The sequence below is a fragment of the Haemaphysalis longicornis genome, unplaced genomic scaffold (assembly GCF_048455015.1).
Source record: "Haemaphysalis longicornis isolate Haplotype H1 unplaced genomic scaffold, Haemaphysalis longicornis Haplotype H1 scaffold_4, whole genome shotgun sequence".
Taxonomy (NCBI): domain Eukaryota; kingdom Metazoa; phylum Arthropoda; class Arachnida; order Ixodida; family Ixodidae; genus Haemaphysalis; species Haemaphysalis longicornis.
The window spans coordinates 31,559,611-31,577,144 of NW_027526361.1; the positions used below are offsets into that span (position 1 = coordinate 31,559,611).

Below are 17,534 nucleotides of genomic sequence, written 5' to 3' on the forward strand. Positions count from 1 at the left end.
TACAAAGCGCTTTGCGTTGGCCTGATGAGTTACAGCATCCCTGCTTTGGTCCCTCTATCAAAAGGAACTGTCAAAGCGCTAGAGAGCATGCAAGCACAAGTCCTGCGGGTCTGCATTGGCGTTCCAAAGACAACCTCTACCATCGGAACGCTGACAGAATGCAGGCAGCTCTCGCCACTCGCTCTAAGCACGCAGGAGTTGCTTCGTGCGCGTCTGCGGATTGTGGCAAGACAGCAGGGCCATCCTCTAGCGACAAGCTGGGCCAAAGAAGTGCGTGAATTTCTTCCGAAGGTGTATCAAGAGCCTTCTCCTGCTGAGCACCCGCCCTGGATGTTCCTGCCCATACCTGTCACGACTACCGTGCCCGGTATCACGAGGAAGGAGTATATTCCGGCTCCCGCACTAAAGTTCCTCGCCCTGGACTACATGTCGCGGATATACAGAGACCACACTCATGTGTACACTGATGGGTCGGTGTCGTCAACATCATCCACTATCGGGGTGTGGATACCGGCCGTCTTCCCGTACTACCATCAGTGTCATGCCCAGCCACAGAACGTCAACTACGGCTACCGAACTTGCAGCTCTGAGGGTGGCTTTCGCTCATATCGTCAAGCAACCCGCTCGAGAGTGGGCCATCTTCACAGACTCAAGGGCTGCCCTTCAATGTCTAGCATCTTTTCCAAAAGACCAGCTTGTGTGTGACATACACGCTTTACATCTCCAAGCTCTCCAAGCGCACCATCACATTGCACTTCAGTGGATTCCAGCCCATTGTGGGATAACTGGCAATGTGAAGGCGGACATTGCTGCATCCGTTGCGCATAAGCATAATGGATCGGCAATAGCTATACCATTCTCCAGGAAAGATGCATCTATACTTGCATCCAGCGTGGCATGGAACATGCAGCGTGCAGCCTGGGATGACGTATCACGTCATTACGCGCCGTTATATTTCATAGATCCCAACTGCAAATTTAAAATGCCACCAGGACTCTCCAAGCGGGTACAAGCAATTCTACATCGCATGCGGTCGAATGTCGCATACACGCGCAACTTCCTCTTCAGGATAAAACAGGCTACGTCGCCACTCTGCCCACACTGTGATGTGCGAGAAACCCTGCAGCACCTGCTCTGTGAATGTGCTCGATTCAGTGCTCAAAGAGTATCCCTCGACTTTGGGACTGCCGCTTTCCGTGGACATGCAGCTAAAGGACGTTTTAGGACCATGGGCTTGTCCCAAACGTGCTTTACGGGCTACCAAAGCTCTGATATAGTACCTGCAACACACAGGTCTAGACCAGTCGCTGTGAATAACTCGCCGTATCTGTACGCATCAACTTCTTGAACATCATCGCCATCATCTTCATCACGTCATCAACTGGCGTAGCAAGTTAGGCATTTTAGCCCAGCTAGCATCGCCAGACTTCATTAAAGATCGCTCTCTCTCTCTCTCTACGCGATACACGAAGATAGGGGGCCATCTCAAGGCGCTCCCTCCCGCTTCCCGTGCCGGCCCCTCGGGCGCGGTTTAACTAGGCCACCAGCGTTATCTCGGGTAACTTCGCCAGGCGCCCCGGAGGCCAGTCAGCGTTATCCGGTGTAAGATAAAACCCAGCGTCGCACCAAGCAAGCAGCAACAGCAGCAGCCCCCTCAAAATCTGGGGGAAGAGCCAAAGAAAATTTGCTATACGCAATTGTGTTGCGTACGTGGAACGTCCTCTCATCACAACCATTCACCGATAATCGGTTTCATAAACTTGAGTTAACCAATCGGCGTCGCGTACCTCATTCCCCCTCCCCAATCCATCAAGCTTACTTTCTGCAACTGTCTGCGAGCCCTCCTCTCCAACTTTTGCGAGGCCCGCGGGCGTTCGAGCATAGATAGGAACGTGAGACGAGAAAGCACGAGGCTGGGCCGTCAGTCACCTGCTGGGATGCATCCTCGTCGCTTGTCTCCACGTGACTGCACGCGGGTCCCGGCATCCGCGTGCATGGTTGTGGTATGGATCAATATATCACAGATGTTACCGAATCCACCAACTTAGGGTGGATTCAGTAATGGTGCCACCTTGGGGGTCCATCCGAATCTCGTCGCGGAATGGATACGCACCGTTGCCCAGCGGTGCCACAGGCTCCGTCTGTCGTTTGCTAGCTGGGCTCACCTTTTCCCGAAATTAAGCACCAAATCGGGACCTCGGTTCCCACAACGTGCGGGCTCGGAGAAAGGGGAAATTCTTAAAACCAGCCATATGTCGTATTCTGGGATCATCAGCGGGCTCCTCAACATCGCATTTGCTGGCATCAGAGATCGTTAAAATACAGCCTCAGTGGCTGGGAACCTAACCCGCGACCTCTTTTCCGTGCCACAGCAGAATGCCGCAATTCATTTTGGTCTCGGCTGAGGAGCAGAATATAATGTAGTAGACGGACTGCGTGATAACGTACCCACATGCATGCGGAGGACAGCCTTTTCACGCTAGCCAAGCATACTTCAAATTTTCGCAAAGCCTGCGATGAACCAATAGCTTGCAGTGACTGAGGATTGCGTTTGGGCTATTTAGTTAAACAAGCTTGAGAAATAGAAGCCCTGCATAGTTAAAGGAGAGGAGAGGAGACGCGCGCGGACATGCTCTGGCGGGTGCGTACAAACTAAGAGCTTGCTTCAAACAGCTCTAACTAGTGCGCTAAACCAAACTTCATTGCCTGCTAACATGCGAGTGTATCTGAAACTAACGGTATTGCCTAATTGCTCTCTAGACCGTTTATATGCGCGTTGGCGGACATTTCCACGAACATGATCTCGACACTTTGCCGAACCTTGTTTGGGATGGCCTGATTTCGAGAGACGTTGTCCACGAACTCCAGTTCGAACACTCTCATAGTTGCTCTCGCAGGAACTTCTTGGCGCGTACTGCCGGGCTGAAGCTTGTTGATTGTCGTGGCCGGCCGCGTAATCTTGCCAGGTTTGCGTTACGATTGTGTGAGGGGGCGAGCGTGAGCCGCCGCCTTCGCATCTGTAAGCAGCAATGAATGCAAGGAAGGCCTCGATAAGGGCCGTGCAAGATAGGCGAGTCCTCGACTGATTGACTCCAGCTCAGAACAAAACGTTGCGTTGCCGGCGGCAGACAATTGGCGTGCCACTCCTCCACATACCCGATGCAAAAGGTGAGCTCGGTGCTTTCCGATGTACACATCTCCGTAACGCCTACAGTAGTGCACTAGTCGGAATTCTCCCAGAGTGGTAGGTGGCCTGTATTTCGTGTCACGTTTTTGTGTCTCTGGAACACAGACGACGACAATTGGCTGGGAGCTTCTTGAAGACCGGCCCCATAATCTCGGGCGTGCCTCATAATAGTTGTTTGTTCCTTTTGTGGTAAAGTGTGTTGTAAATCGCGCGCAACGCCTTATATCAATACAAAAAACACGGATTCGTTTAAAAACACAGAGCGACCACGTGCTTTTGGAATTACCGCATCGTGCGCATAGGGATCGCGCCGGCAAGTATCACGACTTCCACAACCCTGCATGATGTCCATGAATGTTGACATCTATGAGCTCACAGGTGCATATGCATAGCCTCGTATACCTTGCCACAGCGCATATAGGTTGTGCAGGAGTAATTTGCTCCTGTACGATGTGTATACGCCCCTCCTGCTTTTGAATGGCTTGTTTTACGTTGCCGCCGCTCAGTCAGCTTCTGCAGATGAGCGGTTCTCTAAATTATCATAACGCCCTAAAGGAATTATATTGAGATATATTTATCTGCGAGTTGTCGTAACAGTGGGAGTTCAGTGAACTGTCGACACTGTATTTGAACTTATACGCTGATAAGTTTACACAATAGGGTAAACTCTTATCGCATTGCGTGCAACGTGGTCATGCATACCACGCGATGTGTTTCGCGATTCAGGCCGTCGAGCTTTAACGTGGTTGGCCTTTTTATGCCACATGCCTCTTTTTTTAAGCTCGTCAATGCTGCAACTAGTATTGTTGTCGCCAAATTAAAGCAGTTTTCACTGTGTTAAAATGCTGCGTATTTTGGTTTATTTATAACTATGTTTTCGTGATCAGTTACTTTTCCACTGCCGTTTTTAATTGTGCGCTTCGTCTTTGGTCTGGCGCGAGTCGTCTAGCAGGGCGACGCCTAATCCGTCACACTGACTCAAAAACTGTGAAGTGTGAATAAGTTTCAAATGCGAATTAAGTGTGAAATGTGAGCTGAGTGTGAACTAAGTGAGTGTTGAACTGTGAAGTGCGAACTAAGAACTGAAATTGATCATATTCTATATATCCCCCTTCCCATCCCAATCCCAACCACCCCCTCATTGGCTATGGCCTTCCTTTCAAATAAAAGCTTCAACTAACTAACTATTCTTTTGAATGTAATGTCACGTACGTTGCGTAATTAGTGCCCTGTTGCGCACTTCTTTGGGGCCATTGACGTTATCAAGCAAAATAATTAAATACTCTGTTAGGCATAACAGCGTGTTTATCCTTCATTTAATGTAACCCATTTCATTTATCGACCGGAATGTTCTCTTAGACATAATTCCCAGTTGGTTCTCAAGGGTTGTATGCGTATAGAGAATTTTTCAAATGAACATTCTTTATCAAACAACAACGGAGGGTCACGGGGAAAATAATTTCAAAACAGCGATAGATATTCGAGCTATAAAGGTGTTATTAGTTTGTTTTTTTTTTGCTCCGCGGTTGGATTCGTTTCACGTTTCTTCGATATTTTACTTTGTACACTCTAAACTTCTCGATGTTGTTTTGGCGTAAGGCGTTTTTTGTGGTATCTACCCGGCGTTACGAGGTCAGCGAAAGATAATCTATATATGCTCGCCGTCCACGAAGGGCTTTCAGCGTGAGTGTACAGTACAGCTATCGTCTTATCTGTCTTGAAGGTAGAGATTAACGATTGATGCCAATTGCTGCGAGCTCAAGATGAAGGCTTCAGACGCTTGGTGTTTTTTTTTTGTTGTTGTTGTTACTACTGTTGTAATACAATGCAATACGGGTACACTGATGCTCAAATGCCAGCGCCCCGTAAAAAAAAAAGAAAAAAAAAACTATGGTTTGGGGCCTTTCAGGGTGCTTCCACTCGCCATGAGCAAATTTTTATTTAGGAGTCGTTCTTTCTTTTTTAATCTGGCCTCACTCAAAACACGTATCTAGACGCAAGTTTATGCTGCCGCATGGCATGCTAAGTAAAGAATGTATTCCCTTCTGTCTAATAAAACAGATTTTGATTGATTGTAGGGTTTAACGCACCGACGCAACGCAGGCCATTAGGCACGGCGTAGTGGAGGGCTCCGGATTAATTTTGACCACCTGAGGATCTTTAACGTGCGCCGAAATCTCGTACACAGGGGCGTTTTTGCTTTTCACCTCCATCAGAAAAGCGGCCGCCGCGGCCGGGAATCGAGCCCGCGACCTCAGCAGCGCAACCCCTTAGCCACTGAGCCACCGCGGCGGGTCTGTCTAATAAAACAAGGCTGGGTGCTAGGAGTGCAGAGAAGTTGCACGCGCGCATTTAGCGGTAAACAGGGGGGTCACATATTACGAGCTAATGACCAAGTCGGTGGTTTATTAGACTACTCGGCGGTCAATACGTGACTAAGGCTATCAGTAAATTGGTTGGTTCCGTGGGATGGGAGGTGAGCTGTTAGATTCCCGTGTTGAGGTACGAACCGACAGTTGCAGTGAGAATTCTCCCTTCGTAGTCGCGTTTGTGACTACTTGACTTCACTACTGTTCTCTTGCAAGAAAAGAAATGGCCGCGTATATGCTTGCTTCGCTGCGGATGGAGTCAAAAGATCACAGCGTTTCTTCCCCTGCCACGTAACGCCCATATTCTTCAAGTAGGTTAATTGTCGATTTCATATTTTGCAGGATATCCAAGATTCAGGTTTACTTTGAACTCGTTACCATAGTGGACACCAGTGCTCTTCCTGTTCATATCTTTATTTTTTATTGCCCTCCTCCCCTCAACCCGCCACGGTGGGTCAGCAACTAAGGCGTTGTGCTGCTGAGCACGAGGACGCGGGTTCGATTCCCGGCCGCGGCGGCCGATTTTCTGGTGGAGGCGAAAACAAAAATGCCCGTGTGTACGAGATTTCGGCGCACGTTAAAGATCCTCAGGTTGTCGAAATTAATCCGGAGCCCTCCACTATGGCGCGCCTCATCGCCTGCGTTGCGTCGGCGCGTTAAAACCTACAGTTAATCAATCAATATCCTCCCCTTTTCATCCCTGCCTCCCCTCCCTTTTTACACCCGGCACGCCCTAGTATAATATTGAGTCCCAGGTTGGGCACGTTATGGCCAGCTCTTCCTTTTGCCGTCCAGTATGCTGGGCCACATTCGTGTCGAATACTGAACTTATTAACATTACTGCTACGTCGAGCCCTCTCAGTTTTGTGTCTGGATCTCCGGCCGAGCCCACAATTACGCGATGTTATTCGCGTAAAAGCCGGAACGCAAGCCGAAACCTGTGCTAGTCAGAAGAAGATGCCACCATGGCGGTGATGAGTGTATTTAGGGTAGATGGCATCGGCCCGAGGAACTACAGTGACCGCCGCGCTTTTCAATGACTTTCGGCTTCTCAACTGTTATGCTGAGTGAATGGTTGTGCAGAAAGGCTTTAAAGGAGCCATGAAGAGAAAACACAAGTTTGGTTCATTCAAAAGATTGTCTCGTTAGAATCATACTGACACCACTTTTAACGTAAACTTCGCTCAAATAAGCTACATAATTAGGAAAAACGGGAATGGTCATGCGACCCACCAGCTCATTTCCCGCAACAGAACCTATGTCGTCACATGGGCTAAGCTCTGCGATTGGCGGAGGCTGGCAGAAGCAGACGCAAATTAGGTAGAGCTTACAAACTAGACGAACGAGCGATTTGCGCTTAAATTTAGGGCACATTCTTTACAAAGCAATACGAATGATGGGACAAACAGTGGAAGTTACGAAAGCACATGTAAACATAGAAGTACTGATGCGTTCTGCTGTTCGTACTGCGCACAGCATGCTTTGGTTTAGCTGCACAGCACTACGGGGCTTGGGGTTGTCTCAGACGACACTGGCCGATTGACGCAAGCAACGGTGTCTTACGTGACCCCATTTGTCGAGCGAGCACTGTTTCAGGGAACGAATATTTTCTCCCAGAACAAAAACAAGCCAGGTTTAAATGCGGGCAAAAACAAACCAAACGCTTGCCACGGTATGGTGGCGCCATCTAGGTTACGGAACGTAAAGAAACGCGGGAACAAACCAACACCGCTGTACAGGGTGGAGACAACCTTTCAACGGTCCCGTGCCGCCGCAATTGGGCCAACGGGCTCAACGCGTTATTCTTATCGTTTCCCACGAGACCTAGCAACGCGAAACAGACAATATGATTCAAACTTCTTCAGTAAACCGCGTTGCGGCGATAATTTTAGCGCGGTTTTGACACAATGACTTGCTTCGGCGGCGAGTGAGCAACCGAACATGGCGGCGCCAGCGTTACGTGTCTCTACCCTGTACGGCGGATGCGTGAATGAATGAAGGTACTCTAGGCTGCAGAGCGGTCGGTTCCTGTGATGTCACTTGGGACCACGAAAACGCACGATTGAGCGGGAAAATCAAAATTTTAACCTAAATTGTTTAATTTCTCAGTGAATAAAGCACCGTTTGTATCCGGACAAGCGCTGGGGGCACTATAAAACACGAAATCTTTCGAATAAAACCAACTTGCATTTCCTCTTCATGGCTCCTTTAAAGGGACCCTGCAACACTTTTTTCAACTTCTTTTTTTAAATCTTAAATGCTTACAGAACGTAGTCATCCAACACACCCAGCACTTAGATTAGGGGGTCGCAAAGTAGCTCAACCAAAAATTACTGCTCTATGCCCATCAGATAACTTGTAAACCGGCTCAAAAGACTTTTCTCTCTTTCCCGGTCTTGACGCTCTTCGACGGCCCGAATTACGTCACTGAGGCCTTGTAGCGGCTGTTGGCCGGTATTGCTTCAGTTGTAGTAATGAACGCTTTTCGATGGCAACTTTGAAAATGAAGCCACAAAAACAAGGCAGAAACGAAGGGCGTATCTGCAATGCCGCTCCATGCTGACGATAACTGTAGCTTTCGCAGTGCTTCCAGACGCGAAGGAAAGAGTGAAAACGTTTATCAAAAGTATTTCAGGGTCCCTTTAAAGAAGCACAACGTGCTCCCGCGCATGCCGAATTGTTCCGTCTTGTAAACGGTGAAGGCGTGCGGGGCCTAATCGAAAGCTTCGCGGTTGTGTCAAATTCAATAGCGACCCCCGTCCGTGGTTGATGCCTGCTGTAGGTGTGGCGAAAACGTCTTGGTAGGTCTGCAGCAGTATGCCTCAGGTGATCAGGCCGGGCTGGGCACAATTCTGTCATTGATACAGGTTGTTCTGCGTGATATATGTACCAGGCGGCAAGTGATCATGCGTTCCGGTTATCGTTCCCACGCAAGATCGGCCGTATGTTGGCAATGCTCGTACACTGCTCCCCTGGCTTTGTAAATTGGCGGCCCCACCAAATCATCCCACTCTTGAGGTGTAACAATCGACTGCCATACTGAATTGGCCACCTCCGCGAGAATTCGCTTACGTTTGCCTTTGGGGCTGCTCAGCGGCGCGTAATCGATACTGTCCGGCCCGGGGGTGCGCTGTACATTCGGCTGTAATGAAACGTCCGTGCAGTAGGTAAATATGTGCCGCGGCAAGCACTTGGAGTCGATTAGTGTTGTCTGCTGAAAAAAATCTCGGGCCATCATCACTAACGCGAAACCTGGGGAAGGAAGGGCGAATCATGCAGTGTATAAGTGTATTCTTGACGCCTTGACGTTTTTGCCAACGGAGATGAAACCGTTCGGGGGTAGAAGTACACAGCTTTGCTGTAAAAGTCTCTTGTCTTTGAAGCGCGAAGCTTTCTAGCGCGAGGCGTAAACGAGTGTGTCGGCGTGTTCTTTTTGTACGCGAATTAGTTCTAGCGCGAGGCGTAAACGAGTTTCCCGGTGTTTTAGTACCGTTACTACATGAGACGACGATTACGACGACGACAGGAGACGCCAACAGCCCCAGCCCATAAGGGGATTGGCCCCTAAAAGCTGCCCCCCTCCTCGTGAAGTGCGATTAGTGCGGGGAGAGATTCCATGCACGGGTCGTTCTGGTCTTAAACGACGACCGATCGCAGATGACATTCACTGCGTCGACGATTGTTGACGTAAGCTGTCTACCGATTGTTGCCGGGAAACTTTGCGCATATTCGTCCAGTGGTGGCAGAAATGAAAAGCGAATTAAGCGAAATAATCCATGTCTGTTCTTATTTTTTTTGCGATCAGAATGGCTAGTAAACCTGATAATCATGTGTTAAATAATTGACTTGCTCTTCATTTTATTTTAATTTCTTACTGACCAAATGTTCACGGTACTGCCCAGTCAGGATGTGACCAAACTAGTTCGACAAACTAAATTGCGGTCGCTTTCAGTTCGCTGTTTATACCGCAGGTTTCAGTGAATTATTTTGATGAGACCTGGTGTGATTATAGCTTTATACTTGCGGGCGAAAATGGGGCTGCACTAGTACTATATATAGTCGTTTCAGAGCTGTTTTGCCGAACCGGCTGGTGCCACCGGAGCAGCTTCGGAAGTGCCGAGGTCGCTATTTGCGTTGAAACTGCAATCGGTATTTAACTATGGTACCAACTAACATAAAAATCTCCAAGGTTGTGGAATAGACGTAACAGTCAAATTTCATATTGCCTGGTTTAAAATACCTGTTGCAGAAATCGAATTATCGCAATTTTATCAGGCCGTGCTCCTCCTGTATAACAGCATATATCGACGACGCTCTGGGGCTCCCGAACGTTCACAATTACGCAGGTAACTAATTTTAAAGATTCTGCGAAACTCAGCACAGTTATACAGAGTCCTCTTATAGTAGTCAAAGAGCTATAATTTTTATTTGTTTGTAGATTGACAAACTTCTGACACTGAAGCGGAATATTCTTCCCGGGTCGGTTTTTGTTCGAGAATGGACACCCCGATCCCACAGCCTACTCCCACTCATGTTGGAGATTCTGAATCTCCCTATATGATGAACACCTCACCGAAATATTCACCGTGGCGTCGTTGCGGGCAAATATGGCGGCTCGAGCTCGCCACGTGCCTTCGAGTTCCTCCCAGTGGTGTATTCGGGCCCCCGTGGGCACCTGCAGTTGGCCACCATGGCGACTTTCGTCCTGTCCGGTGGCCTACGACATACAAATATTATGCGTAATAGAATGCTTTGTTAGGCGAGTTGGTACATGGCTTTAAAAAAAAATTAAGAGCGCAATGGACGAGGACAGAGAAACACAGTAGACTGGACGAGCGCTTACTTTCGGAATGCTATGCGACAGTATATATGCCTTACGAAATGCTCCGATTCGTCTCCTCAGCAAAACTCAGGCAATAACACTCCGAAAATTACAAGCAGGGACGTACGTACACGCAGTTCGAATGAATTTGTTGTTTCCCGCACGGTACACTGCTCTATGCAAATTTTGTTCACAGCTATAAAGCATATAATTCTCTAATGAGCTCAGAGTCCAACCTTACCACCCCCTCTCCGTCCGTTCCTTTCCTAAACTGTGGGAGACACTTGACGAGCTGTCAACCGGAGGACCAAACTCTCCTGGTGACATGGGCCAAGACGGGAAGGGCTATGCATGGATTACCAAACTAGGGTTCCACTCTCACTTTCGAGCTTATTGAAATGTTTTAACACGAACGTGTTTTATGTCAGGATACGCCAGGGTACACTGACGTCACATCCGTCACGGAAATGACGCCAGTGCACCTTTGCCGAAGCGACCCGCCAGCACGACGGCGCTCGCCAAGCACACCCACAAGACAGCCGCCGACCCGCAAAACATGCTCAGCTGCAGATTTCGCTGTACATTTCACTTTCGTGTTTTACCGATTCCTATGACAAAGGAATCAACCACAGTTTTTTCCTCCCCCCCCCTCTCTCTCTCTCTCTCTAGTTACTCGCTCTTACAAATGGCATGTACACTCGCGACAACCAGACTCCACCTGTACGGCCGGAACACTGATCGAGCGGACGTTACTGTACACGACTGAAGTAGCTCATCGGATTTCTGCACGCCAAGGGCGATAATATCACCGAACTGCCGCACACTGCTTCGCACAGCGAATTCTATTACGCGCATCAAAATGTGGGGTGGGGTCTTCAGTTAAGACGCCATTGGAGACTTCCTCTGCAACGGCCCTTTCCACCATCCGAAGCCGGGAGTCGGAACCAGAGCTGCGTAGACAGCTCCTTCTTCCACTGTTCAGGAAAAGGATGTGGGATTCTCTCATTCTTTTTCTTCCTCCTTTGCGATGCCTAGTGCGGGCTCTGGGATCCGTGGGCAATAAACCGGCTGTCTTGTTCGCGAAGAGTGTCCACGAAATGTGTCCCATTGCGTCGGCAGCGACCTGCGTGGCGCGCGCTGGCGGCGACTGCGGCGGCCGCATGGCTGCTGGTGTGCTGCTGTTGCTGCTGCCCGGCGGCCGCAACGCTGTGCAACGAGCTCACCATGCTGTCGGAGGAGTGCCAGTGCGACGCGGGCATCGACAACGGCCGCCTCACTCTGCGCTGGGCCAACATCCACGTCAGCCCGCTGCTCAGCGACCTGGACAGGGTGGCCGAGGCCAAAATTCCCCTCTACGAGATGCAGGTATGCACACCTGTCGAGGATGAGACGCGTCATTGGTTGAATTAATCACCGTTCAGCTCTCAGTTGGGTGAATATTCGTTGCAGGACAAGCCCCTGGGGCTCATGTGTCTTTACTTTTTAAATGCACAGGGTACCGAAAAGATATTATGAACATTGTTAAAAAGCATTTACAGGTCTCTTGATTGTGCTCAAACGTTGCATGAAGATCGTATTTTATGGGATATTTTGTTTAACACCCGGGCGGCAGCAGTTAGCGTCCGACTTAGAAATCCAACAAGGAACTGTAGTTTTTGCCTATGGCAGCATGCAGCTTCTCCGGCAGCCATCTTTTTGTGTGCGTGGAATGGCTTGATTGGTTGATTGTGGGGTTTAACGTGCCGACGCAACACAGGCGATGAGAGGCGCCGTAGTGAAGGGCTCCGGATTAATTTTGACCACCTGGGGATCTTTAACGTGCGCCGAAATCTCGTACACACGGGCGTTTTTTTCTTCTCGCCTCCATCAGAAAAGCGGCCGCCGCGGCCGGGAATCGAACCCGCGACCTCGTGCTCAGCCTGCGTGGAATGGCAACGCCCGCTATCAGTGCCAATTCGCCCAAAAGCTTTCATAGTTTTTCACGTTGTATGAATAACAAAAAAAAAAATAAGCTTAATCTGGCTGCGCTTTGCCCGATTTGCAAAAAAAAAAAAAAATCCAACGAGAGCACGCCGGTGTTTGGTTTCGTACAAAATAAAAATTAAGCTAGCTTTTGTACATTTGTTTCACTACAGAAAAAACGCTCCCATACCGACGCCTTATACCGTATCCTCTCCACGCCGCCTTCTCCTCCGTAACAGCTCATAGCCTGACTGGAATTGCGGAGAGCAACGAACACAGCGCGGAACACCTTTTCCTCATCGATCGGCGCAGGGTCCTCCAAAAAAGCTGCTGGCGCCGCATCATGTCAGCTGTAATAGTATACTGCCCTAGAAACCTAGAAACTTTTTTCTCGGCTGAATATTGTGTTTAGATGTTCCCTAGCTTGCTTCCTTCAGCGCGAGCCCAGGGCGGAAGTTTTCCTTCGCTGTAAACGTGTGCGGCGCAGATACGGGACTCTGATCTGGAGGAGCTGAAGAAGGCCTTTCCCCCGTTCATCAACGAGCACGTAGAGCGGCTCACACTGGACAACACTCGCATCGGTCAGGTCTACGTGGGGGACATCATCCGGCCCATGGGAAACCTGAGGAGCCTGCAGCTGGAGAACGAGACCATCCAGCAGGTGAGCTTCATGCATTCGCTCCGGCACGCCTGCAACGTTGCCGCTGCGTGAATTTTTCCGTTGCTTCCGTAATCTAGCTAACATCTTCCCCTGCTTGAAAGAAAACGATTCCAGTTTAAAACGAACCGAATCAGGCTCGGGCAGTAATACTTATATGTCATCCTTCTTACAGAAACACAATATGCCCGGAAAATGGTATCGCAGCCAAAATACAGATCCTAGATGCCTATGTCCCCTATCTCCTTCTCTTAGTCTTCGTTTTTTTTTTTCCCTCTTTTATTTCCTGGATTTTGTGCATAGATAGCACCTTAATCATCGTCCAAAATCCCGGTGCATCTACGTTCTTGGTGTGTTACATAGAGCTTTGTTCCATTCATAGAAACTATTAATTACCAATCAGGTTTCACAAGTTAACTAACTTATTACCTGCGAGAAACGCGTATGCGAACTCCAATAACTGGAAGCAAAAAAAGCAAAAAAAAAAAAAAGGGTTACGGGGCCTTTCTTGGTGGTATTATATCGTCTGGAAACGAATTCGGCACTGGAGTGGGTCTCATGGCCGCTATCAGGTCGGAGGTCGATTGTATTTTTACGCTGATGTGTCAAAAAATTAAAGCCGTTCTACTTAATGTGAAAGCTGTCGGAAGTTCAGAGCAGTGATTCGCCATAATGGGCTGTGGCGCCGTTATCCGCTCACTCTTGCCACCCATGACGCTCCTCGCCGCCCTGTTTCATTCTTCGCCGGATGAATTCAACGGAGGTCTGTCCAACGCATTTCAAATTTCCCGCCTTCGCAGTGCTCGCGCGCCCATGTCTGAAACTGTGCCAGCGGGAGTAATGTTCTTTTTGTGCTTGCTTTTGCTCCCGCACGTGCCGGCGTTGCACTGCCAGTTCTCTTCGCTTGCTATCGTAAAAACCAACCAAACGAGCGTTCCTAACTAAATGAACGCGGGCGCTGCCGGTTAATTACGTATATTTTGCCTCATATGTACCTGCAGTTTTCTTTGGGCTAAACAACTGAGAGATGTATGACAAGCGCCAGCGGTTCACGAGATTCGAATGCTTATGACTATCTAAACCGCTTGGCTTTCGAAGCCTCTGTGGGACGCCGCGACGACAGCCGCTACGACAGAACGCCGTGTGGCTCTTCTTGGGTCCAGCGAGGGAGCTACGACAACAAGGCGAGCCCCTAAAGTGATCTGCACTTAAAACGTGCAAGTGAGTAACGGCGTCAGGACTCAGGATATATGGAAGTGCGTGTTGGTGCCAGTGTCCGGAGCCCCTTTAAAGGGTGCACCCTAGCATGATGATTAGTACTGCGGGGAAACCACTTTTGCAGCGAGCACGGGGCAGAGGTCAACGTGCAGCGGGGTTTACCGTGACGTTGGCAGAGCATAACCGAGATCGCGTTACCATCACGGCAGCCGAACTGTGAAAACTGATTCTCGAACCGAAAATATCCGTGCTCCTTGTAACCCACCCAATTGCATTGTCGTTTGGTCGAATAATTAACTATCGAAGTTTTAAAATGAAAAGAACTGCGTTTGTAAATCTATCAGTTTTTAACCCGATGCGTATTAATGTTTTCAAGAAACGGCCGTAGCTGTTGTTTTAAGCCATACAGGTTTATAAAAATGTATCGCATTTAGCTACAGTGACTTACCTGCAACCATGCAAAATATCATCCAGTGGGATACGCGGGAATTTTTTTAATGCGGTCTACGTCTGTTTCGTGTGTCTATAGGGACAGGTGACGTGTGCGCTTCCTTCGTGGCCGTGTGTGCGTCTCTTGCAAAATTGTGTAGCTATGAACGATAGAATTATATAGAAATGCCGATCCAGAGTAGTTATGGCTATAGAGGTTCACTGTAATAAACACGCAATTTCCTTCACACTTCGGGGACGCATTTGACCGGAATTACACGAGCAAGATATCTCCGTCCTCCTGCTAGCGCTAAAGGAGAGGAGTACAGAGGACAAACCGTAAGGAGTAGATTGTCCCGTTTACTCCTCTCCCATATCCTGTTTTTTTAGCACTGGAAGGATGTCTTCGTCATCCCGTATATGCCCAACTATAGCCCAACTCCCTGCATATGTGCCTTGCGGTGCAGCTGGAGGCGAGCATGTTCGACACCCTGCCCCGGCTGGAAGAGCTGGCGGTGAACAGCGCGCACCTGGTGTCGGTGCGCGAGAACGCCTTCGTCAAGCTGAACCTGAGCCGGCTGTGGCTGCGCCACAACCACCTGACCCAGGTGCCCGGCGCCGTGAGCAAGCTGCCGTACCTGCGCGAGCTGGACCTCTTCGGCAACCGCATCGAGATCGTCACCGACCAGGAGGCGCTCGTCTTCCAGTCGAACCTCAAGCACCTGCGCCGACTAGTCATGAACAGTGCGTGCTGCGTTAATTGCGCGTTGATAGAACATCGTGTATGGACCGCGAGGCGACTATTGTCCTTTCAAGGGAAAATTTTGAAAAAAACGTCTGGGGCCGAGGTTCCCTGTTCTTTAGGCTCTTTCCCTTTTTCATTCCGGTTTATCGTATCGGTTATATTGTCTTTATTTGGTTCGTACTCTGTTTCATTCTTCTGCCCTGCCCATCTTTTTCTATTTTCTTTTCTTCGCTCTACTGTTACTGGGTAGCTACCGGTATACGCGGCTGTGATGGAGGCCAAAAGCAAAAACACCCGTGAGTACGAGATTTCGGCGCACGTTAAAGAGCCCCAGATGGCCGAAATTAGGCCAAAGCCCTCCACTAAGGTGCGCCTAATCCCCATGCGTTGAGGCGGTGCGTTAAACCCTACAATCAATCAAATCAAATCGGTACGCGGCTTGGGACGTTGAACCCTTGCTACCTAGATCTTGGAGCCTTAATCGGCAGTTGCCTGTTATTATTGGCCACCCAGTCGAGCGGACTGACAGCTCTTGCAACGCTCGGCGTACAGCTCGCTGTTTTCACTGCGAGGTAATTCGTTACACATACGGAATAGATATTCCGACGTTACTCGTTATCGCCCATCTCTGGCGCGCAACTGAATGATGCCATCGAGGGCATATATGGAGGGCATACATCCTGGACTAGAACTAATTTTTCTTCAACTCCGAGATTTCTGAGAAAGCTGTCTGTCTGTCTGTCCGTCCGTCCGTCCGTCCGTTCGTCCCTCCGTCGTCTGCCCGTCCGTCCGTCCGTCCGTCCGTCCACCATCCTCCGTCTGTCTGTCTGTCTCGTCCATGAACGGCGAATCTGAGGAAAGATCCTCCAACTCTGACACGCGCATGCCTGCCTCTCGTCTTTTCCCGCAGAGATGCAGTGCGACTGCGAACTGGGAAAGGGCGAGTTCCTGTCCTGGATCCGGCGGGCGAACATCAGCGGCGTGAAGTGCGGAGAGCCGCCGTCTCTGCTGGGCAAAGATGTGACCATGCTGACCACCAAGCAGTTCTGCGACGCGGCCGCCAGGCCCACTGGCGCAGCGCTTGTGGCCATCGTGACAGTTCTCCACGCGACCTCATATTTAGTCGCGCGTGCTGCCAGCTGAAAGGAGTCGACCTCCTCAAAATTCACCCATGGACACGCCCGTTCACCGTCGACCAGCAGCACCGTTCCACTTATTAAAAGCTCGGCGTCGACGCTTTGCAAGAAACCCGTTAACGGGCGTTCAACCTGCAAACCTTGCTCAGACAAACGGAAACTTCGCGGGAGAATACTTTTGCTGCGTGTTGACGAACGTCGTCTACAGGTGAATAAAGGCTATCGACTGTGTCGACGCCTAATGTCGGCGTGCGCGCAAGCTTTGTTCAGGTATTTTGCAAGCGCCAACGACACCCCGAGAAGTTCTTAAAAGGCCGACCTATTACATGATGCCAAGCTCCGAGCAATAAATGCGTGATTCTATTTATGGGGAGTAAATTGTCCACGCTTCTTTTTTCAAGGGGAGCCGCAATGGCGTGTCATTCATTCCGTTTAACACGCGCTTCAGTAAAAAAAAAAAAAAATGGCGCAGGTTGCACTAGTGGTGCAAGGCTGGAGAAACAGCAGAGCTGGCGGCCTCTCTCCCTTCGTCGGAGACCCGGCTGTTGCATCATCATCAGCAGCAGCAGCAGCTCACTAGGTCCACTGCAGGATGAAGGGCTCTCCCATCTACCTCCAACCGCTCCTGCCGCGCTCCGCTTGAGTGCGTTCTTTACCTCCGAATTTTCTGATTTCGTCCCTCCATCAGGTAATCGGCCTTCCTCCTTTTCTAGACCCGTCTCCCGATGTCCACTCTGTCACCCCGGCAGTCCACCGATTGTCATTTCGCCTGATTACGTGGCCAGGCGAAGACCATTTCTTTTTCGTTTTTGAACTATGATATCTTCTACTCTAGTTTGTTCTCTGAAACAGGTAGCTCGTTTCCAATCTCCAAGTGTTACTCCGATCATTATTCGTCCCAGGGCCTGTTGAGCCGACCTAAGTTTGCTTTCAAGTTGTTTAGTAAAGCGCCAAGTTTTCGTTCCGTATGCAATCACCTCACATCTCTTTCTCTGAGGCATGTCCCTC

General features: G+C 49.6%; 1 protein-coding gene across 1 annotated transcript; it reads left to right on the forward strand.

The window, feature by feature from the left end:
* The first annotated feature begins 3,013 nt into the window (after positions 1–3,013).
* LOC144178458 (uncharacterized) lies at positions 3,014–16,893 on the forward strand. The gene is made up of 5 exons (XM_077706330.1): positions 3,014–3,168; positions 11,498–11,743; positions 12,828–13,001; positions 15,113–15,389; positions 16,301–16,893. The coding sequence occupies exons 1-5, from the start codon at positions 3,160–3,162 to the stop codon at positions 16,531–16,533; spliced, it is 939 nt and encodes a 312-aa protein (XP_077562456.1). The 5' UTR covers positions 3,014–3,159; the 3' UTR covers positions 16,534–16,893.
* The last annotated feature ends 641 nt before the right edge of the window (positions 16,894–17,534 follow it).